This window comes from Arvicola amphibius, chromosome 5 (assembly GCF_903992535.2).
Source record: "Arvicola amphibius chromosome 5, mArvAmp1.2, whole genome shotgun sequence".
Classification (NCBI taxonomy): domain Eukaryota; kingdom Metazoa; phylum Chordata; class Mammalia; order Rodentia; family Cricetidae; genus Arvicola; species Arvicola amphibius.
In genome coordinates, this window is record NC_052051.1 from 56,966,387 (window position 1) to 56,989,142 (window position 22,756).

The 22,756-nt window shown below is 52.5% G+C and overlaps 1 protein-coding gene across 4 annotated transcripts; it reads left to right on the top strand.

Moving 5' to 3' along the window:
• The first annotated feature begins 491 nt into the window (after nt 1–491).
• Nucleotides 492–21,629, top strand: Plcb2 (phospholipase C beta 2). Of its 4 annotated transcripts, none has more exons than XM_038329965.2 (32): nt 492–865; nt 5,054–5,131; nt 5,703–5,771; nt 6,420–6,560; nt 6,696–6,775; nt 6,849–6,902; nt 7,005–7,080; nt 10,445–10,545; nt 10,661–10,827; nt 10,919–11,065; nt 11,184–11,341; nt 11,567–11,649; nt 11,898–11,982; nt 12,811–12,988; nt 13,056–13,165; nt 13,273–13,369; nt 14,009–14,093; nt 14,205–14,329; nt 14,847–15,001; nt 15,538–15,702; nt 16,280–16,379; nt 17,006–17,110; nt 17,265–17,359; nt 17,561–17,651; nt 17,877–17,921; nt 18,049–18,259; nt 18,342–18,507; nt 18,599–18,675; nt 18,764–18,859; nt 19,348–19,405; nt 19,977–20,063; nt 20,414–21,629. In XM_038329965.2, the coding sequence occupies exons 1-32, from the start codon at nt 782–784 to the stop codon at nt 20,615–20,617; spliced, it is 3,573 nt and encodes a 1,190-aa protein (XP_038185893.1). In that variant the 5' UTR covers nt 492–781; the 3' UTR covers nt 20,618–21,629. The 4 variants fall into 4 exon arrangements, with proteins under 4 accessions (XP_038185893.1, XP_038185894.1, XP_038185895.1 ...); XM_038329966.2 differs by having other exon boundaries at nt 17,576–17,651; XM_038329967.2 differs by having other exon boundaries at nt 17,579–17,651.
• The last annotated feature ends 1,127 nt before the right edge of the window (nt 21,630–22,756 follow it).

Consider the following 22,756-nt stretch of genomic DNA (forward strand, 5'->3'; position numbering starts at 1 on the left):
GGCTTCTCCAGGCTGTGTAGCGCAGCGAAGGCCTTAGGCCTTCTCCGAGAAGCTCAAAGGCCCAGAGAACCGTCATGGGTGAGGGGCATATTGCTTCACCTGACCCTCATTTTCATTGGGAGGAAGCATTGAGAAAGAGGAGCTGGGTGCTCGGGTAACTTTGCTTATTCAAAACACTCGATGCCAGCTGGGCCTTGGCCCATCCCTGACTCCCACCTCCAGTGTGTTCCCACCCTGCTCTGTGGAGGACCCTTTCCCTAGAGCCCTCTCTGTGTTCCACCTCATTCCAAGGCTCTAGAATGGCATCTCCTACCGTCCAACGCCTCGCATCACTCCCTCCCAGGCGTTTTGGGTCAAATCTGAGAGACTCTCCTTGTAGCGGAGGCCCTGGCCTCAGGACTTCTAGACCGCATGACCTGCCCCTCAGTTCACAACAGCCCAGCTAAGGAAGCCCAGAACAGGAAGTGCTGAGGCAGAGGGTGGGGAGGGACTCCCAGGAGAGGAGCCCAGCCCCCGGGCAGAAGAAGCTATGGCAGACCCCTATTTCAGACAGAGGAGGAGGCTCATTTACAAGGCAGATCGACCAGATCCCTGCCTGGGGCTCTGAGTCCCGCATCCAGCCACTGCCACCCTGCAGGCTATAAGAGCATGCTGACTTCCGGACCAGTGCTGGGCGGGTGCCATGTGAGCCCAGTCTAGCTTCCCCTCCTGTTCACCCTCCTTCCTTCCCTCCTGTCTGCTGGTATTTGCCCAACCTCTCCAAAGAGGGACACTGGGCATCATGTCACTGCTCAACCCTGTCCTGTCACCCCCTACCGTGAAGGCGTATCTGAGCCAAGGGGAGCGCTTCATCAAATGGGACGATGTGAGTAGGGACGGGCCCTGGGGGTGGTGGGTGCTGGGTAGCTTGGGTGCTTTGCAGAACGGGTAGCTTGGTTTATGTCTCTCTCCCAGCATCCAGGCGCCTGTGTGGCTTGGCCAGGCAGCTGGCACAACAGCCTAGATAAACAAGTCTGGGGTGAGGGTGGTGTCCCTGACTGCTGCCGGGAAGCCTGGGTATCTGGGAATGAGGAGATGGACTGTGTGCCTGTGTGTGTGTTCATGCGTGTGCGTGCGTGTGTGTCCCGGGGGGGGGGCACAGGATCAGAAAAGGTGATCTCTTTGGACCTGATCTGCCCTTTTTCAAATCTCTGAAGGTTTGTTTCTAGTAATTTCAGTGTTGGCAGGGAAACACACACACACACACACACACACACACACACACACCGAGCCTTGCAAGGGCAAGAAAAGAGGTCAGTTGGGCCCTCTTCCCAGCCCAGACACCCCAAGTTTGCTCTGGCAGAAGGCCCATAACCAGCTCGACCATCCCAATCCACAGAATAAGATGTGTCTTGTCCCAAGGAAGCCATGTTCTTCCTCAAGCTATTACTATGGGGGGCGATCACAAAAGGGCTGTGGACCTTTTGTGGAAACTTGAGGCTAAAGGGTCTGGAGCCTGGAAAGGAAACTGACTTCTGCTTCCCCTTGGTGGCTCAACTCAGCCTTCTACTTGCTACTACCTGTAAGTTGTCTACAGGGAAGGGGAAGACAGCATTGTACCCAAGTCCACTGAGTCTGCTCCTTCCTAAATGGACTCTGGTCCTTCTGGGCCCTGAAAATGCTGCCACTAACCACAGACTCTCCTGATCTATGAATGAATGAATGAATGAATGAATGAATAAATAAATAAATAAATAAATAAATGAATGTCCTTCAGGGAGGCTAGGCCCCCTTAAGAGAGCCCTAGACTCGCCTTAGGAAGGCTTGGGGTTTCCAACAGCACGTGGCATTCAGGAGGTCACCTACAAGTATTACTTCAGCTCCCTGAATTGGCTCGTTTGGTTCCTCTGTTGCAATAAGGGGAATCTGCGTTTAGAGCCTTTGGGGCCATGCTAGGTTAAGGCATCTTGTTGCTCCAACTGTGGGGATGATGCCCTGGGATGAGATGTTTTCTGTTTCCCTAGAAGTGTTTTGGTTGGTGTGGCATGGAGCTAGCATGGTGGTGACAAGGAGGTGTCTTAGGAGCCTATGGAAGGAGAGAGGTGACTCACAGTGAAAAGTGAAGTGACTACTCTCAGTTCCTCTGGGCATTGTGTATAACCTGAGTGGCCAGTGGGTCGCTAGAGGTAGGGAATGCTGTGTGGCTCTCTCTCTCTCTCTCTCTCTCTCTCTCTCTCTCTCTCCTCTCTCTTCTCTCTCTCTCTCTCTCCTCTCTCCTCTCTTCTCTCTCTCTCTCTCTCTCTCTCTCTCTCTCTCTCTCTCTCTCTCTCTCTCTCTCTCTGTGTGTGTGTGTGTGTGCTGGTTGACCCATTCACTTCCCCAAGCCAGAGCACTGTGTGATCCCTGGATCCTGACTTGCATGAGTAGGAATGTCCCAAGCCTGGTCTCAGGACACATGACCCATGAGCCAGGTTCTGTTCTTGGGCTGCTTTGAGCCAAGTTAGGTTATGAAAGGGATATAGCCCACTAGATTGATAACTGTAGTGCAAAGGATACAACACCTGACTCTGTTTAGTCTCCCACGGCCCCTTCAAAACCGTTTTTAAAAGGAAAACCTCTCCTAGCTATGGGAAGAAACTCAGCAAGCTATCAGACATGACCTTTAGCCTTGGACAATAGTCCGATGGTCCCCACAAAACCCAGTCCTGTTCCAGAAACAAACAAGAAGTGAAACTCCAACCTTGGCTCAGCATTGTGTTCCACTCTCCTCCTTTCAGGACTAGGTAAGGACAACCGCAGGCTCCCTAGGAAGGCTGATGGTAGGGTTTCAGCTCCCTAGGAAGGCTGATGGTAGGGTTTCAGCTCCCTAGGAAGGCTGATGGTAGGGTTTCAGCTCCCTAGGAAGGCTGATGGTAGGGTTTCAGCTCCCTAGGAAGGCTGATGGTGGGGTTCTCAGCTCCCTAGGAAGGCTGATGGTAGGGTTCTCAGCTCCCTAGGAAGGCTGATGGTGGGGTTCTCAGCTCCCTAGGAAGGCTGATGGTGGGGTTCTCAGCTCCCTAGGAAGGCTGATGGTGGGGTTCTCAGCTCCCTAGGAAGGCTGATGGTGGGGTTCTCAGCTCCCTAGGAAGGCTGATGGTGGGGTTCTCAGCTCCCTAGGAAGGCTGATGGTGGGGTTCTCAGCTCCCTAGGAAGGCTGATGGTGGGGTTCCCAGCTCCCTAGGAAGGCTGATGGTGGGGTTCTCAGCTCCCTAGGAAGGACTGATGGTTGGCTTTTCAGCTCCCTAGGGGTCTGATGGTGGGGTTCTCAGCTCCCTAGGAAATCTGAAGGTGGAGTTCTTGGCTCCCTAGGAAGGCCAATGATGGGGTTCTCAGCTCCCTAGGAAGAGCTGATGGTGGGGTTCTCAGCTCCCTTTGAAGGCTGATGGTGGGGTCTCAGCTCCCTAGGAAGGCTAATGGTTGGGTTCTCAGCTCTTTCTTTTATAAGTCCTTCTAAGTGGGGCACAGGGAGATGTGGGAGTTCATTCTTAAATATACACTGTCAACGACTGGCTGGAATCTCTAAGCCTGACAGACCTTAAAACTTATTCTTCAAAAGACAAGATCTCCTGAGTAAATTGGGTGTGTGGGGACCATGGGAGAGGGTAGAAGAGGAGGGGAGAGGAGAAAAATATATAGCTCAATAAAAACAATTTAAAAAAAAGAAAAATTATGAAATGCAAAGCCCCTCCAAAAAACATCCAGAAGTTCAATCTAAAAAAACAAAACAACTATTCTTCCTCTGGTAATCTTTTTGATGATTTTTGGAGAGACGCTCCCCCCCCCTCCCCCGTCTTGGGGCTCACTTGTTTGAAATCTCACAGTGCCTCTGTTCAGGGGATCACTCACAATTACTCCTTCAGTTCCCATCACCAGTTTCTTCTCTGTGAAGCCCTGGGCCCGTCACCCATCCCTCACCCATGAGTTCACTTTGGGTCCAGCAAATACACTGCTTGCTGCCCCAGCAAGGTCTGAGGATGAAGTCTCACCCCAGAGGGCCACAGCTGGCACTCAGAGGCAGCCCACCTGGCACCTGCTGGGTTTCCCAGTCTCCTCTATTCCACACAAAAGAGTCTTCAGGTCAGAGAGTGCTGCTCACCTCCCCATGGGAAGGAAAGAACGCAGAACTCACTGTACAGCTTTTCCAAATCAGCCATTTGACAAGCTATTTCCCCCATGCGCTAATGACCTCTACTGTGGGACCCTTTCTTGTATCACTTTCTTGGCAGACCCCATATTTGGTCTGGTGCATCAGCAGCAATAATCATGGATTCTTGGAATCTTCAGCTGTAATGTTTTGTTTATGTCGGCAAAGACTATAAAATAGAAGGTGGCCTATGTACTCTGTGAGGAGAGCAGGAATTCAGAAGGCCGGCTCACTCATTCATTAGTGTACCTATTCTGCAAACTCCAAGTTCAAGGCTCACTGCTCCGGGGTCCTTGAGCTCATAGGGATTTCTCAGGTGTGTTTTTACACCTGGGAACCAGTTCCTGACCACACACTCCATATATCAACAACAACACAGTTCAGGAAAAGCCTTTTCTGAAGGAGCGAGGTGTGGGCTGGTCTTTGGAGACAGTTCAGACTTTGGGTACTTCACTCTGGAGGTGGGAAGAGACTTGGAGTCTCTCTGGGTTCTTTGGATGGGAGGGGTAGGCCGTGCTCAAGGTTGGATGGAAGGACTTCTGTATCGTACAGGGCCTATGCTGTGCAAATTGGAGTTCAAGTTCTTTCCCACTGGGCCAAGCTTTCTGGGACAGTAGCAAGGAATCTTAGGGAGAGCTTTGGTGGAATCATGACCCTTGAGAACACAGAGAGATCGAGGCATTTCTGGGGTCCAGAAAGTGTGCCACCTCTCCTCGACATATTCTATCTCCCATCCTCAAGGCCTCCCCCCTACACACCATTAGCTCAGAGAACGACGGGAAATGTCCTCAAGTTTCTAGAAAGGACACGGTCTCTGTCTGAATCCTTGGTCTGGGCCAGGGAACTTGGCCTGAGATCTCCGAGCAAAGAGCTGACCCTTTCTCTCTACAGGAAACTTCAATTGCCTCCCCAGTTATCCTCCGTGTGGATCCCAAGGGCTATTACTTATACTGGACATATCAGAGTAAGGTACGATTCTACCCAACATTGCCCTCAGCTCCAACTGAACCAATGAACTCTCCTAGACCCCTAGTGGCATGGGGGGGGGGGAGGCGTGGATGTAGGGGAGTAGAGAGTGGCTGGGGAGAGAAGCTCCTGAGCTCTCATGGGCAGGGGAGGGAAGCTGCAGCCACCTGGTTCCGGGAATGCCTGGGACCTACTCAGCTCTGAGTTAGTATACTAGCCTTGGAGAGAGTGGGGAAAGACTGGTTGCTGAGCTGAAAGACAATGACGTATGGGTGGCTCCAGGCCATATCAGAGCCCAGCACTCAGAGGACAGGCTCAGCAGCCAGACAGAACAACAGAAGAAGGCCCCGGGGGATGGAAGATGGTGCAGGTTGCAGCTCTTATTCCAGAGAAGGAACGGAGAGAAACAGAGAGCAGGAAGGGAGGGGAGGGTCCAGATAGTCTAGAGGTGCCTTGGCATACAGACAAGGCAGCAGCTAGGACCTGAAGCAGTGTGGAAGCTCTGGCCACTCTGGTCGTCATTCTCGACTTGATTTTTGTGTCCCCACCCTGCTTTGCTGGGAACTGCTGCCAGGAGATGGAGTTTTTGGATATCACGAGCATCCGAGACACTCGCTTTGGCAAGTTTGCCAAGATACCCAAGGTAAGTGGGCCCAGAAGCAGCTACCAGTTGCACAGAGCAAAGAATAAGTCTCTCCTGGGGGTGGGACGCCCATCTGTAGGACCAGGTGACTGGGTCCTGGGCTGCTGGACAGCAAGGATTCTAGCTCAGGCCAAGGAGGAACGGTGTGGTGGCTGCTGCTCAGCTCGCCTGGGGACTGAGCCTGAGAAGTGGGCACAGTGGAGATGGCAGGAATGGAGGAGGAGCCAATCCCTGTCCCTAACTATGCCAGACTGTCTGGGAAGTGTTTTTTCTACTCGCTCCGCACTGCTTGGTGACTGCTTTGCCTACATTTTCCTAAAGCTGGTAAGAAGATTGAAGCGATTAACAGTAGGAAGCAGGATTTCCTGAGTTAGGGAGCTAAGAATCTTTCCTCAAACAAAATTCCCAGAATTTCCAGGTCCCACTGTCTTAGCCAATCTCTTCCTATGGGCCTCCCCTTCCCATGGCAGTTGCTGGAGCCAGGGGCAAGGGGATACTGAGGCCTATAGTTCCCAGTTCCTAGGTTCCATGGCCATTCTGTCCCAGTGGCCTGCAGTTCAAGTGGCAGATGAGGAGATAAAGGAAAAGACCTCTTGGGCAAGACTGAGAGCTCACCTCTGACCCTTGCTGTGTCCTTGCTTTCCTCAGAGCCAGAAACTCAGGGAGGTCTTCAACATGGACTTCCCAGATAACCACTTCCTGCTGAAAGCGCTCACAGTGGTGTCGGGCCCTGACATGGTGGACCTCACCTTCCACAACTTTGTCTCTTACAAGGAGAACGTGGGCAAGGTGCACTGGCAACATATGGGTAGAGTGTTGGCACTTGGGACAGCCTGGCCCTCCTGCGAGAGTCACGGGCCTGGGTGGAGGGACTCAGGGGCACCTGTGCTCGGAAGTGTGACTTCTGGGCTCTGTGTTGTGCAGGACTGGGCTGAGGATGTACTGACTCTCACCAAACACCCGATGACAGCCAACGCTCCCCGCAGCACTTTCCTAGACAAAATGTAAGTACCTGCCTGAGCTCAAGGGGTTGGTCTGCCAGCCCCCAGCCTGACGGACTGCTGTCTCTCCCTCTAGCCTGGTGAAGCTTAAAATGCAGCTCAATCCTGAAGGAAAGATTCCTGTGAAGAAGTAAGTCTCTTGCGTTTCCCGCTGGCTGCCGCCCAGCTCCCCAGGCCTTCCCTTCCTAGGCAAGACTTCTCTGCTGCCTGGAATTTTTCTTTGCCCCTTCAGTTTTTTCCAGATGTTTCCTGCTGACCGCAAACGCGTAGAAGCTGCCCTCAGTGCTTGTCACCTTGCAAAGGGCAAGGTGAGTAGTTCTTCACCCCGAGTCAATCTCCTAATTCTCACTCCCACCAGAAAACAACAACAACAACAACAACAAAACATGGGCAGGCATAGTGATAGATAGGGAGAGCAGAAATGGCATCACTATCCTGTCAATAGCTCCCAAAGCCAATTAACCCAGAACTTCTGGTTGCTGACACTAGGCGTAAAGGTGGGAGCGGGGCAGGCGGGTGCAGTACTGGGCTCAGAGCCAGACCGGCCTCCAGGAGTGCTAGAGGCAATGCTGGGGACAACAGCAGACATGGCAAGTCTTCTAGCCTTGGAATGGGAGTCGGATGCTCTCATCTTCCCGGGAGCGGGGAGCGAGATGGGGTCAAGAGGGACAGGAGACAGACCTTGGGATCTGACAGTTCCAGGAAGGGACCAGCTCTGCAGGGTGTTGGGGGAGAGGAGCAGGGCCAAGGGAGGAAGCTGCTAGGGCACAGACTTCAGCTCAATTCAGAAACACATTTCCCACTTCTTTTTAATTAAGCAATTAATTTTTAATTACAAGTCAGAAGCAGGGTCACCCCATGAGATGTCTTATGTGATTTACCAAAAACAGAGCTCTCTGCGTAGATGCGGCTCATGGCCAAGGTTCAAACCTGGCTCTGGGAGTGGTGTTAGTCCTCAAGCCCTTGTCCACCTTGGCCAGTGCCCTTGTAATTACAACCCTCACCCTGTGAAACATTTCTCCCGGCAAGAATTTAGGGCAGTAGAAATAAGTGAAACCGAGACTCTAAGCATCTATCCTTATGAGCCACATGAGGAATACTCCCTTAGAGGCCCAGCTTCTACAGCACTGTGACCGCACACGCGGCCAGTCACACCTATAGGCCTAGCTTCTACAACACTGTGACTCCACACGCGGCCAGTCACCCTGGAGGCAAAGCTGAGGCAGAGGAGAAGGTGGGCTGGACTCCTGAGGTCGTCCTTAAGGTTTTTACCACTTGCCTGCATCTAGTAACACCCACCCACCCTCTTTCCTGAGCTCCCATCCCTAGCTGAGTCCTTATTGGTCTGCTTCCTGTGTGTCCCAATAGAGGCCCCTGACAGCTTCGGAGGCGGAGCTGGGCTGCGGGAGACCCTCACCTCCCAGGCAAGGCTGTGTTGATTTTCCAGTGTGATCCTGAAGGGCACTTAACGTTTGCTTTGTTTTCTGGAGAAACACAAAGAAAAGCACAGGGTCTGTGTGCACTATCTGCCTGCTTCCTTTCTTATTCCTGCAGATTCTCCGTCTCTGGATATTTTATGTCAAGGGACTCATACAATCTGTGGTCTTTGACTGGCCTTTATCCACTCCGCACAGTCTTTTTAAGATCTGTCGGCATGGCAGCATCGGCGCTTCTTCTTTTTAAATATGTATTACAGTATTATATTCCATACAGTATTATATTAAATATGTATTACAGTATTATATTCCATACAGTATTATATTCCATGTTGACAGAGACTTGGTTTCCCTCCACTTTGGGGCTATTACAAATAATGCCTCTCTACGCAATTTGTCATGATTTTGCTTTCAGCCTTCTTGGATACACACATTCGGGTGAAATTGTTCAGTTATAGGGTGACTCTAGTTACCATTTTAAGGAACTGAAAAACTTATCTAGAGTGGCTGCACCATTTTCCTTTCTTACCGGCACTGAATAAGGGTTTCAATCTCCCCACAGCCCACCAACGTGGCTACTGTCCGCCTTTTGTTTATACTATCCTAATGGGAAAGAAATGGTATCTCATTGTGATTTTAATTTGTATTTACTTAATAACCAGCGACGTGTGGACATCTTTTCATGTACTTTTCGATTGTTTCCACATCTCCTTTGCAGACACATCATTTTACATTTGTCATCTATCTGTAATTTAAATTTTTGTATGCAAGTGTGTTTATGGTGTATGTATGTGTGTGTGCGCGTGAGTTTGTACATGTGTGGAGGTTGAGGTCGCTGTCAGGTGTCCTCGATCACTCTCCATCTTACTTTTTAAAGTTTTATTCATTTTTCAAATTGTGTGTCTATGTCTGTGTGAGGATATGTGCCCAGGAGTGCAGTTGCCCTCAGAGGTCAGAGGCACGAGATAACCCTAGTGCTGCAATTTCAGGCAGCTGTGAGCCATCTGATGTGGGTGCCTGGAATCGAACTCAGGTCCTCAGGAAGGTCGATATTGGCTCTTAAGCACAGAGCTGGCTCCCCAACTTCCATCTTATTTTTTGAAAGGCATTCATTGGCCCTAGAGCTTATGTTTGACTGGCTAGCAATGAGTTCAGGGATCTGCCTATTCTCAGCCCTGGGGCTACAGACCACACAGCATTGAGACCAGTGTTTATGTGCTGCTGGGATCTGAGTCAGGCCCCCATGCTTGCTCAGCAGGTACTTGAACAGTCAAGTCACTCCCTCATCCTTTGGGTTAGCTTTTGTTTGTTGAATTATCACTTAACAGACAATCGGTTTGTAAATATTTTATCTCATTCTGTGGATTATCTGTCCTTGTCTCTTTTCCTCCCAACCTTCCTCCCTTCTTTCCTTTCTTAGCTCAGGCTAGCCTTCAGTTTCTTGATGATATCCTTATAAACATACATATTTTAAATTTTGATGAAGTCGATTTTTATCACTGTGTGTATGTCTCTTTTGGTTTTCCCAATTACTTGTGTTTTGTTTCTTTGTGTGTGTGTGTGGTGTGTGTGTGTGTGTGTGTGTATGGTGTGTGTGCACTTGTGTGTATGCATATGTGTATGTATGTATGTGTGTGGTGTGGTGCATGTGTGTGTTTATATATATGTATGTATGTATATGTATGTGTGGTGTGTGTGTATGTGCAGTGTGTGTGTGTGTGTGTGTGTGTGTGTGTGCTGGGTCTCATGCATATTAGGCAAATACTCTGCTACTGTTGAATTGTTTTATTTCTCCCTCCGGCTCTGTCAGGTTTTTCTTCTCATATTTCAGGGCTCTACTATCAGGTGCACATTTGTTTATGTCCAAACAGTTTCTTCAGATAATTTGTCCTTCACTTAGGAAGGGAAAAAGAAAAGAAAGCCTGTTACTCAGGCAGGAAAGCAGCGTCCTTTGCTTAGGACATTTTACCCTCTTTACGTTCACACTTAGTTCCAATCCTGTTCCAGCTACAGAACTAGCTAGCCATTATCCAAAATCATTGCCAAAGCAAGCCAGCTAGCTGGTACTGCCGCCAGATGGCAAGCCCCTTGAGATGTGTGTGCCCTTGCGATTGCTGCCTGTGTACCTTGCGGACTCTCTCTGATCAGGCCACCTTTCCCAGACTGGGGGTAGGTTGTGGTGAGTCTTAGCTCTGAGCAGCTGAGACAGAGGATAACAAGGTGATGGTTCTTCCAGAATGACGCTATCAATCCTGAGGACTTCCCAGAGTCTGTATACAAGAGCTTCCTCATGAGTCTCTGTCCTCGGCCAGAAATAGACGAGATCTTCACTTCTTAGTGAGTTCCTTGGGCTGGGCATGGAGGAACAGTGTTTAGGAAGGCATTTCCTCCCTTCCAAGAGAAGAACCTTTAGATCCAAAGACAACATCTGTGCCCTTCTCCCGGCCTGCAGCCACGCTAAAGCTAAACCCTACATGACCAAGGAGCACCTGACCAAATTCATCAACCAGAAGCAGCGAGACTCTCGCCTCAACTCCTTGCTCTTCCCACCTGCCCGGCCTGAGCAGGTGCAGGCCCTCATCGACAAGTACGAACCCAGCGGCATCAATGTGCAGAGGGGTGAGGACCGAGGAACCCCTACTTCCTGTAGTCTCATCCGCCCTGGGAGCTGAGCTGCAGCTGTGACTGCCTGCTGTCCACTGTCTTGCAGGCCAGCTGTCGCCAGAGGGCATGGTCTGGTTTCTCTGTGGCCCAGAGAACAGTATGCTGGACCACAATGCACTGCTGCTCCACCAGGACATGACACAGCCCCTGAATCACTACTTTATCAATTCCTCCCACAATACCTACCTGACAGGTGGGTCCTAGGCTCTGGAGTCTCCACAGATGCTTGCTGGTGGGACAGACTGTGAGGTTGTGAGGGGACTCAGCCTGGCTGGGAGTGACATCCTCGCCCCTTCTCTCTGCCGGCTCAGCTGGCCAGTTTTCAGGCCTCTCCTCGGCTGAGATGTACCGCCAGGTGCTGCTGTCTGGCTGCCGCTGTGTAGAATTAGACTGTTGGAAGGGAAAGCCCCCCGATGAGGAGCCCATCATCACCCATGGCTTCACCATGACCACAGATATCTTGTTCAAGGTGGGTCTTGGGCTATGGAGAGCAATTGCGGTGAAAGGGGCCGAGGAGAAGCCTTCTGAAGTTAGGGGAGCAAAGCCGAGGGCAGGGACTCGCTGGAAGGCCTCAAGCTGCTTCGAGGCTACTGGCTACCTAGTTTCACGCTTTTGCTGAAACTGAGGGAGGCACTATGGGGAGGGGCACCACAAGGAGGGGATACCCTCTTTACAGAGTTCCTTTCCCCTCCAGGAAGCAATCGAGGCCATCGCAGAAAGTGCCTTTAAGACCTCCCCCTATCCTGTCATCTTGTCATTTGAAAATCACGTGGACTCGTGCGTACCCAGGCCAAGTCAGCCTCCATTCTCCATCTGCCCCGCAGCCTCTTGCCTGAACCCCATCCACACCGTCCCAGGCCCTTTGATCTCAATAGGGCCTCCTTAGGATTTCAGCTTCTCCTTCCTGTGTCCCTCCCTCCCCTGTTTCCTGGGCACCTGATCTGAGCTGTCAGGGCACAAACGATGGGCAAGAGAATTGGAGCTAAGCAATAACCCCTTCCTTTACTTTTGCTCACTACTACCAGACCCCGCCAACAGGCTAAGATGGCAGAGTACTGCAGGACCATGTTTGGAGACACCCTACTCACAGAACCCCTGGAAAAATTTCCTGTGAGTGCAGTCTTCGGGGGGCATATGAACCTGGAGAAAGGTGGAACCGGGTCAGGAGGGGAGAGACACTTGAGTTTCTTTGGTTGGATTATGAGTCTGGGCTCCTGTCACCTACTATGTGTCAGAGAATATGCTAGAATTAAGGGTCTCCTAGTGCTGGCATTTATCAAGAAAAAGTGCCTGAGGCAGGAAAATCTCAAGTTTCATGCCATTCAGGGCTGCATGTGAGACCCTACCTAAAACAAACAAACAAAAAGGACAAAATAAAACAAAGCTGAATTCTCCAGTTGCTGCCCCAGGTTTCTGACCCTCTTTCAAGCATCCAGGCCAATTACAGCCAGTGGTTGCTATGGGAAACAGTGCTCTGGAGTTAGGGGATCAGGGAAGACTTCCTGGAGATATGTGATGGTTAAGGTGAAATCTGGAAGCTGACAAAGGCTCAGTGAGCATGAGGAAAGCGCATTCTAGTCATAAGGAACGGGTAAAAGAGACATGACTGCCAAGGAACAGGTCATTTTGGTCAAGTGGGAATTCAGGACCTGAGAATGGTGGGAAGTGAGCCAACAGACAGGTCTGTACCAGAGGGACACAGTTTGGAGTAGTGAGCACACACCATAAAAGAGGCAATGGAGCCGGGCGGTGGTGGCGCACACCTTTAATCCCAGCACTCGGGAGGCAGAGGCAGGCGGATCTCTGAGTTCGAGGCCAGCCTGGTCTACAAGAGCTAGTTCCAGGACAGGCTCTAGAAACTACTGGGAAACCCTGTCTCGAAAAAAAAAAAAAAAAAAAAAAAGAGGCAATGGCACCCACCCTTTTCCCTTTCCACAGCTGAAACCTGGCATCCCCCTGCCCAGCCCTGAGGACCTCCGGGGCAAGATTCTCATTAAGAATAAGAAGAACCAGTTTTCTGGTCCAGCATCCCCCAGCTCCCCTGATGAGCAGAAGCCTAGTGGGGAGGCTGAGGGCAACAGCCCGTCTAGTGTCCCCATAGAGGACGACGACACAGGTGAGTGAATTACAAGGATGGGGTGGGGTTTGGGGAGAGTCACCGCTAATAGAACTGTGTGTGGCAGTATGGACCGGTGAGGACCGGACTGAGGCAGAGGAGGAGGTGGACGAGGAGGAAGAGGAAGAGTCAGGAAGCCTGGATGAAGAAGAGATAAAGAAGATGCAGTCTGATGAGGTGAGTGTGGACAGTTCCTCTGCCATCTCCGTTCTGATGCTCTCCGGTGGGCATGGACTGCAGTCTGGGTGCCACCGCACAGAGTCACGCCCCTGCTTGATCTCTAGGGCACAGCAGGCTTGGAGGTGACAGCTTATGAGGAAATGTCCAGCCTGGTCAACTACATCCAGCCCACCAAGTTCATCTCCTTTGAGTTCTCTTCGCGTACGTATGTTACTACAGGAAAATGGGGGAGAGAAGGCAGGCTGGGATCAGGCGAGGGCTGACCTCGTTCAAGAGTGGCCTGGTGAGTGGGACGAAAGGAAGGGGGACCTGCCCCCTCCTTGCACTAAGGTCCTTGTCTATAAATACTCAGTGGAGGAGTCAGACAAAGGGCTTGTTTAAGTGGCAATGGCTCCCAGCATCGGACTGAAGAACTTGGCAGCAGATGGAATGTTCTGGAGTGTGTCAGTGACAGGCAGGTCGTTATGACAGGCCACCTTAGCCAGGCCTGTCTGGGGCTTCTGGAGTTTTCTAAAGTTTTGTAGTTCCCAGGCCTAAATTATACCAAATGCTGCCCCAAGTCTAGGAGCCACGGTACTGGAGGTAAGGGTTCCTGGGAGAGCATGCCTTTAATCCTAGCACTGGGGAGACAGAGGCAGGTGCGTCTCTGAGTTAGAAACTACATACTGAGTTAGAAACTACATACTGAGTTTCAGAACAGCTGGGACTCTACACAGAGAAACCCTGTCCAGAGAGGGAGAAAGAAAGAGAGAGAGAGAGAGAGAGAGAGAGAGAGAGAGAGAGAGAGAGAGAGAGAGAACAGCCTAAAGTGGACCTCCCCTCCCCTCCTCCCTGGAACAGAGAAGAACAGAAGTTATGTCATCTCTTCCTTCACGGAGCTCAAGGCCTACGAGCTGCTCTCCAAGTCCTCGATGCAGTTTGTGGAGTATCCTTGAGGCTTCACCAGCCGAGGTCCCTGGTGGGATGGGGCTTGCGGGGCGGGCCTGGGGTCCTGCTGGTGCAAGTGGCCTTGGCCAGATCCTATACTCAGCAACAGCTACAATAAACGCCAGATGAGCCGAGTGTACCCCAAGGGCACACGCATGGACTCTTCGAACTACATGCCCCAGATGTTCTGGAATGCTGGGTGCCAGATGGTTGCCCTCAATTTCCAAACAATGGGTAAGAGCCCTCCTAGACTCGGAGAACCCTCCCCAGGCCCTGACTAGCCCATCTTTATCCTTTCCCTGGGGGATCTTTGAAGCATACCGGGTATGGTGTCTGGGTAGGCTCTGGGAGCTTGCTGTGGTTGGTGTGTGAGCACTTTGGGGAGGGGAGCATTCCCTCATGCCTGGTCAGCTGTTCATCTATCAAAACATACATAAGCCACCAAGGCTGGCATGGGTTTTAGCTGCTCTGTTGGCTGTTTTTGGAAACACCTGTGCCAGCTATCCCAGGTCCACTGCGAGTTTGTAGCCCAGTCAGGGCGTTGCTCCTTGCTGACTCTAGGCTGAAGACTGACTCCCTTCCTGAGAGGCTAGATACCCCAAGGACCTGGGATGGGACATGAGAAGCTCTCACCCTCGTGATCTACCCAAATGTCCCCATTCCCAAGGCAAGCAAGGCTTGAAAGCATTGGAAAGAGACTGAGCGTGGATCCGGACTCCACCCTCCTCACTGTGCCCTCTCATACCCCCAGACCTGCCAATGCAGCAGAACATGGCACTGTTTGAGTTCAACGGGCAGAGTGGATACCTCCTAAAGCACGAGTTCATGCGCAGGCTGGACAAGCAGTTCAACCCCTTCTCGGTGGACCGCATTGATGTGGTGGTAGCCACCACCCTTTCCATTACGGCAAGGCCCAGGGCTGACCAGCGACTGGGAGGGCTGGGCTCTGGAGAAGGAAAGCCTAGAAGCCCAGCCCTCTGCCCCAACCCCCTTCCCTGGTATCCTGAAGACTTCAGCCCCAGCCAGTTTGTGCAATAGCAAGTTGCCTTGGAAACTGCCTCCTCCTCAACACTGGAGTCTGCCTCTTGGTCCCCATGGAAACCAAGGGAAGGGCTGAGGCTCCTTTGGGGGAGGGGAGAGGAATTGGTCTATGCTGGGCAGCAGGAGCCCAGGCTCCAAACCAGGGGGAAAATGTTCTGTTGCTCCCTTTTTGTCTGAGGTGGCCCACCTCTCCCCTGAGTGCCAGAAGCACCCAGGACCTTAAAACTTGGCTGTCAATCTTGAGTCACACAGCTTCTATTTGATGGCCAGAGCTGAAAGGGGATTTTCTTAATACCCACAATAGGTACTTAGCCCTATGGAGACAAAGGCCTGTTTTTGTCTTAGGAACCAACCTAAGCAGGGTATCTAATGCTGGCCCTCCCCTGGGTCCTCACCCTTAGGTGATCTCTGGGCAGTTCCTGTCAGAACGCAGTGTTCGTACCTATGTGGAAGTGGAAATATTTGGCCTCCCAGGGGACCCCAAGAGGCGCTTTCGTACCAAGCTGTCACCTACTACTAACTCCATCAATCCTGTCTGGAAAGAGGAGCCCTTTGTCTTTGAGAAGGTGCTGGGATGGGGTTGGCATTGGAGCTTGTCCCTAGTTCTTGGCCTTTGCTTACAGATAAGAGGAAACAATGGGAGAGGGGCTCCTGACCCACCATTTCTCTCTGTCCTTTCTCTATGGCTTTCTGACTTTCAGATGTCCCAAACTCAAGGTCATTAGGCGCGCGCGTGTGTGTATGTGTGTGTGTGTGTGTGTGTGTGTATGTGTGCACGCGCATCCTGGAGGGAGAGTGTGTACTCATTAGGATTAGGGATGGAAACATGAACTCCCTGCCCAGGGTAAGGGGATGGTGAGGTTCTTTTGTCTGCTTGGACACTGGTTGGCAAAGTTGCCAAGGGCTATTTGCATGGGGCTCACTGTCCTGGGCTGCATATCGAGCCCTTTTCCCCATGTGAGCCTGGCACAAACTGTAAGATGCCTGTATGTGCTATAGGGCATGGCTTCTGCCTATCCTCACCATTCTGGTAAGGCTGCCAGGTTCTCACCCTGGCACAGAGACTTCTGGAGACAATGGCGAAGGGAAGCTAGGCTCCCTGGTGTCCACTCCTCAGCCTCTCCTGTCATAAATTACCTCTAGATCTTGCTGCCTGAACTGGCCTCCCTTAGGATAGCTGTGATGGAAGAAGGGAACAGATTTCTCGGACACCGAATCATCCCCATCAATACCTTGCGTTCTGGTAAGGAATGGACCTCTTAATGACTTGCCAAGACTCTGAGACAAGACCAGTATCCCGTTTAGAGGTGGGGCGGGGGCTTCAGGCAGGGTCTCTGCAGCCTCACCATCTTGTCTAAGGAGTGGGACAAAATGCTTTCTCCAGGAACCTGACCCGTGGGAACTCTGCCCACCGAACAGAATGCCCAAGCTTTTTTGGAGCCAGTTACAGATTCCTGAGCAGCTGGCATCCACGGGCACTTAGAGTGTGTGAGAGGAGCTGAGGAGGTGGCTCAGCGGGTAGAGGCACTTGCTGCTAAGCCTGATGATCTGAGTTTGACCCTGGGCTCCACACGGTGAAAGGAGAGAGCCTCCGACCTCTGCACGTGCCTGTGCTTGCGTGCACACGCACAGTAAATACATTAATAAAAATGTGTGAGGAGCTTACAACACATTCTCATAATAAACACACGAGGCAGACGGATGAGAACCCGGAGAGTTAGCTTAACCTGCCCAAAGTCACACCGTAGGGAAGCATCACCTTAGGCTTAGGACCCTGGCTTTTGACTCTAAAGCCAGACATCCTAAGTGCTGTTTGTATGCAGTTCTGGGCAGACTTACCACTGCCATCCCCCTCGTCCTGTTCAATAGGATACCACCACTTGTGCCTGCGCAGCGAGAGCAACATGCCTCTTACCATGCCTGCCCTCTTTGTCTTCCTGGAGATGAAGGACTATGTGCCCGACACGTGGGCAGGTAGGAGACCTGTGGCGTGCCAGGGGCCCCACACTGTCCATTCGCTCTCCCTTTATCAAGCCAGTATCTCACGGGGAACAAGAAAGGGTGGTAGGCAGATCTTTCCAGGTCCAGCTTCACATGTACCAGGCTGGTCGTGTGCTGTGCTTCCCAGATCTTACTGTGGCTCTCGCCAACCCCATCAAGTACTTCAATGCCCACGATAAGAAATCTATGAAGCTCAAGGAGGTGACAGGAAGTCTGCCTGAGGTCTGTGTTACCTAGACTACTGCCAAAAGCCTGTGGGATGAGTGGGGAGGGGCAGCGTCCCCTGCTCACCGAAAGGGGGGTTAGAGCCGCCTTCCTAACCGGCTGTCCTCCCACGAAAGCCCTCTACCAGCTGAGGGATGTGTGGGGAGGGGCAGCGTCCCCTGCTCAGGGAGAGGGGTGTTAGAGTCGCCTTTCTGACAGGCTGTCTTCACCCAGAAGCCCTTCTCATCCGTGATTCCTGTTGCCAGACAGTCCAATGGGGCTTCAGTCCCGGCCGGCAACGGGTCGACAGGTACGTAGTTCCGGGTCCACCTGCATGGTGTATGGCTCTCCGCCTCTGCCACCGCACTCATAGTCCCCCAGGGACTAACGTTTTCATCTGGGGAGGGAAGATCCAGGTCTGGAGCCTCAGCACTAGAAAGGGGTAGTTGCAGAGGGTGCAAACTGCAACCCTGCAGGAACCAAACGGAGGTGCCTTGTCCAAGGCACCTGATAGTCCGGTCCTGCGCTCTTACAGCACCGGGGGCCAAGGCCAAGGAGGAAGCTACCAAAGAAGTGGCAGGTAAGGCCAGCTGAGCTCTGTAATCTTGGGATAGGATCTGGGAGGTGGGCCTGGAGCCTTGGGGGTCGGGCAGCAGGGCAGGGAGGAAACTCTGGGCAGCTTGACTCCATAACCATGTACTCTTCAGAGCCACAGACAGCCAGCTTGGAGGAGCTGCAGGAACTAAAGGGCGTGGTGAAGTTGCAGCGGAGACATGAGAAGGAGCTTCGAGAGTTGGAGCGGCGTGGAGCCCGGCGCTGGGAGGAGCTGCTGCAGCGTGGCACCGCACAGCTGGCAGAACTCGGTGCTCCAGGAGCTGCCTGCAAGATCCGCCCGGGCAAGGGTTCCCGCAAAAAGAGGTAAAGGATTCAACGGTGTTCTACCCCCACCCCTCGAGTATTGGCTCCTGGTTCAAGGCCTGTTCCCACGTGTTTTTCACAGGATCCTGCCTTGTGAGGAGACTGTCGTGGTCGGGCCTAGCGAGCTTCCCGAGGCTGCGGACCCGCGCGTGCAGGAACTGAAGGATAGGCTGGAGCAGGAGCTGCAGCAGCAGGGCGAGGAGCAGTACCGCTCGGTCCTCAAGCGCAAGGAGCAGCACGTGACCGAGGTGTGGGACGTGGCAGCGGCAGAAGCAACCGACCCCACCCCTTCTGCAAGGTCAAAGGCTTCTCACTAAGCCCGTCCTTCCTCCTTCGCAGCAAATCGCCAAGATGATGGAGCTGGCCAGAGAGAAACAGGCTGCTGAACTCAAGATCTTCAAGGAGACCTCAGAAATGTGAGACCGCCTCCAATGTCTGTCTGTTCCTCCCTCCTGGCAAAGGCTGCAGCTCACAGAATATCTCCTTCTCTCTGTCTCCCTGCAGTGACACCAAAGAGATGAAGAAAAGACTGGAGGCCAAGAGGCTGGAACGGATCCAGGCCATGACCAAAGTCACCACAGACAAGGCGGCCCAAGAGAGGTAAACCCCGAAGGAGGGGCCCAGCTGAGCAGGTCCTCCTCTAGCTGGAAGGGGGGTCTCCCTACAAGGGATCCTAACTTGCTTTACACAGATCTGCCTCTCTCTTGGCCCTTAACAAGTTGGTCGGTCCCCCTGCTGTATCTCTGAGAGTCTCCCTTGAGCAAAGCACAGATGCCAACGCTGCTTAAGCCGAGAGAGCAATGGAAGGGAAACCGTGGGCAAAGAGGGGAGATGACACCCGGGGACAGCAGCTTGTCCACTTAGGCGTCTGTGCTCCCCACCTGGGCGCACTCTGGAGGCCTTTAAGTCAGTGTGTTTTAGGGAGGAAGTAGGTAGGCCCCAGGGCTCCCAGTACCACCCCCTCCATCTTCCATGCTGGTCTCTCTGCTCATTGCTGCTTCAAGGATTGAGTTCTTATTTGTCGAACCCTTAGGACTCTACCTGTCCCCCAGGAGGGTCCCTTTATAAAACTCCAATTATATCAACAGGCTCAAGAGAGAGATTAACAACTCCCACATCCAGGAAGTGGTACAGGCTATCAAGCAGGTATGTAGGGCTGAATCCTTCCCAGATACTCTCCGCAAAGGTGTGTGTGGCTATGTGGGTGTCCTTCCTTGGAGCCCTTATGGCTTGTTGTCCAGAAGCGTCCATGCAGCTAGGAATGGGAGGAAGTCCTCTGAGGTCCTGGCCTGTGTATACAGGCTGGGGTGCCAGTCTGAAGGAAACTGTCTGGAAAACACGAGTTAGCCAGTCATGGAAGAATGGGATTGGATGGGGTGGGTGAGGAAGGCTTCCTGAGGTGCCGTGGAATGGAAAGAGGAAGGACAGCTCTGTTAGAAGAGACCACATGCTCCTTCCCTGGGCATCGCTGACCGCAGGAACAGGCCTTGCACCTCCTGTGGCCTGACCTTGTGTCCTGTGGGATGTAGGCCAAGTGCCTCCTGTGATTGTCGCATGTAATCCTTCACAGTCCCTGGAGCCAAGTACTATTACCTCATTTTACAAATTGCAAAAAACAAGAAACCCTGCCCAGAGGTTAAGGAATTTGTCCTGAGTCTCACTGCTGGCTAGCTGAGATTAGAACTGGCTTCCAACGTTGCCTCTCACCCCTACCCAGATGACAGAGACCCTGGAGCGGCACCAGGAGAAGCTGGAAGGGAAGCAGACAGCCTGCCTGGAGCAGATCCGGGAGCTGGAAAAGCAGGTGAGAAGATCTCTGTCCTGGCCCCAGTGGAGCCCAATAAGCTCTAGGGTAGGATGCGGCCCAACCCCAGTGGTTCTGGGCAAGAGGTCAGGGAAGGGGACCATCACATCTGACCAGTGGGTCACAGGCAGGTTCTCATGGTGTCCCGAGGCCCTTTCAAATGAGACATCTCTAAGGGTTTCTTTGCTTGATCTTTCGCCTGGGAGGTTCTCTGATGGGCTTCACTACTCCCATCTACTCCAGTCTCCTGGGAGCTCTGAGTGACTAGGCATCTTAGTACTCCATAGGGTTGGGGGTGGGTGGGCAGGACCCCTTCCTGACCCAGGGAGTGGCCCCTACTGTTTCTTCAGTTCCAGGAGAAGGCGCTGGCTGAGTATGAGGCCAGGATGAAGGGCCTGGAGACTGAAGTAAAGGAATCAGTGAGGGCCTGCTTCAAGGCCTGCTTCCCCTCTGGAACAGAGGACCAGCCTGAGAGGGCCTGTGAGGCTGCTAAGGAGCTGTGTCCACAGGAATCATTCCCGAACAAAGCAGACACCCAGGAGAGCCGCCTCTGATGCCGCCACCTCACTCAGACATTTCAGCAAGGATATCCACACCCTTCTCTGAAACATGGTTCTAGCCCCTTGAAGAAAAGGACCCTAATTAATACTCGGGGGCCATGGGAGCTCGTGGCTCCCTTGGGTACTGCAGTCCCCTTCTCATCCAGATGAAGGCAGGAAGAACAGACCATCAGGACAAAGAGCCCACTTGGAAGCCAAGTCTTTTTCTAAGGTGGCTTCTTCTGTCCATCCCACCCATAGAGCTATGTACCCATTGAAGGCCAAGAAGCATGGGCCAAGAGAGAAGAAATTGGATCTGGTCTCCCCTCTGCCTTTCCTAGTGTGCAGCCAACCACTCCCCACTTGGAGCTCATTTTCCTTTCCTGGAGGCTTGGCTCTACTCCCTAGAACCTTTACTCTTGGACCTGTGGCTCCAGCAGAATCCAATCGAAGCCTCCTGCCTTGATGTAGCACCCTGCAAAGGCTTCCAGGCCACATCTCGGGCCTGCCTTGAGAACAGAGTGTTGCCAGCTCCTTAAGGCAGAGCCTGGCGCTGCCTCGAAACTTTCTGGGGGTGGCTACTTTCAGGGTGGCGGCAAAAGCCCCTGCCTGCACCTCCTGCCTATGACAGGTGGCTCCTCAGCTGCTCAAACACTGGGGTGACGAAGGAGACTCTAGCTTCTCGGGTATTCTCTCTCCCACCTCTGACCCTGGGTCCACACTTTTTTCTGGGTCTCGGTCTGGCACTTCCGTTCTGGCACCCCACCCCTATCAGGTGGGTTGCTTGAGGGGTTCATCATCATTTCCTTTCCTGGATTTATGTGGTTTATTTATTTTTTCCTTCCTCTGCCTACCAAAAGACCCCTAACCTGAAACTTCCTGCCTTAGGCTGGTCTCTATTCTCCCTTAGGAAAAGTCAGCAGGGGAGTGGAAGGCCTTCGAAATGAAGCTGCTTGAAAGGGAATGGGGGTGGGTCCCTTGGGAACCTTCTAGGGCTCGGTAAAATGGCCTTGCCTCTGGATTTAAACAGGAGTTGCTTCCCTGTCTTCTGGCCCTGGTGCCAGAACCATTGGAGGATGATGTCATTTCCCCTTCTCTGCTCTCACACAGATGTGGCCCTTCCTTGTCTTTACTCTCAGGGCTGGAGCAGAAGACACCAGTACAAAAGTGCACCCCACCCTCTTCGTAACCCCAAACCATTAGGCTGTCTGGGCCTCTTTAAGAAGAGTGAACACATGCTCACATGCTCGGGGACCTGCCACTGTCGTGGCTAACTCTAGCTCTTGCTGAAGGCAGGGCTTGAGGCCACCATTCACGACACCTACAGCTCCATCCCAAATCCCAGATGGGACTGGTAGGGTGGGGTGATTCTGGGAAGAGGTTGTTTTCTTATCAGAGAGTTACAACAGATGTCATTAACTGTGAGCACCTGTGCCTTTGGAAAATGAACAGGGATGCCCTCCCCTGTCCCTCTCAGGGCCTGACCTCAGCGGTCCCTACCAGTCCCTGACTACAGGGCAAAGTTAAAGTGTGTTCATTTATACTGATAAAGCCTGGCATTTGTCAGCCAGCTTCCCTGTCATAGCCACATTGGATACCACCAGGGTGGGGCATCTATACCCCAGAACAATGCCCTGACCTCAACCCATTGCCAGAAGTCTTCCCCCCCCCCCCTTTCCTTCTATCTCCTGGGGTTAGAACTCTGTGGGGGTGAGGATCCAGACTGAGGGGACCTCAGTGAGCCAGGTCCATGGGTATCCATGATAGCCAGCATACCCACTGGGCAACAGCCACAGTCAATACCCATGAAACCACAGGTTCCTCTTGCCAAGCCAGTATTGAACTGAGGAGCCCAGGAATGGGAAGGGGGTACATTCCTGCCTTCTGAAGCATCCCCTGAATGACTCCTCAAGCAGTCTGGATACCCACTTGCCTGCTTTCAGTCTGATGCTAAAAGGGCTGTGCTCTCCCCCTCCCCCCCGGACTGTCTCTAGGACCTGGGGAGAAGTTATTCTCTGGCCATGGGGAATGTGTAGAGGAAGAGTTGATGCTCTCCCTTGAGCACTGGGCAGGTGAAAGCCACCTGGGTTCCATCCCTGTTGTGCCATAGGGCCAGGGCCAGGTTCCTTCTTCATCATGATCTCCATTTACCTT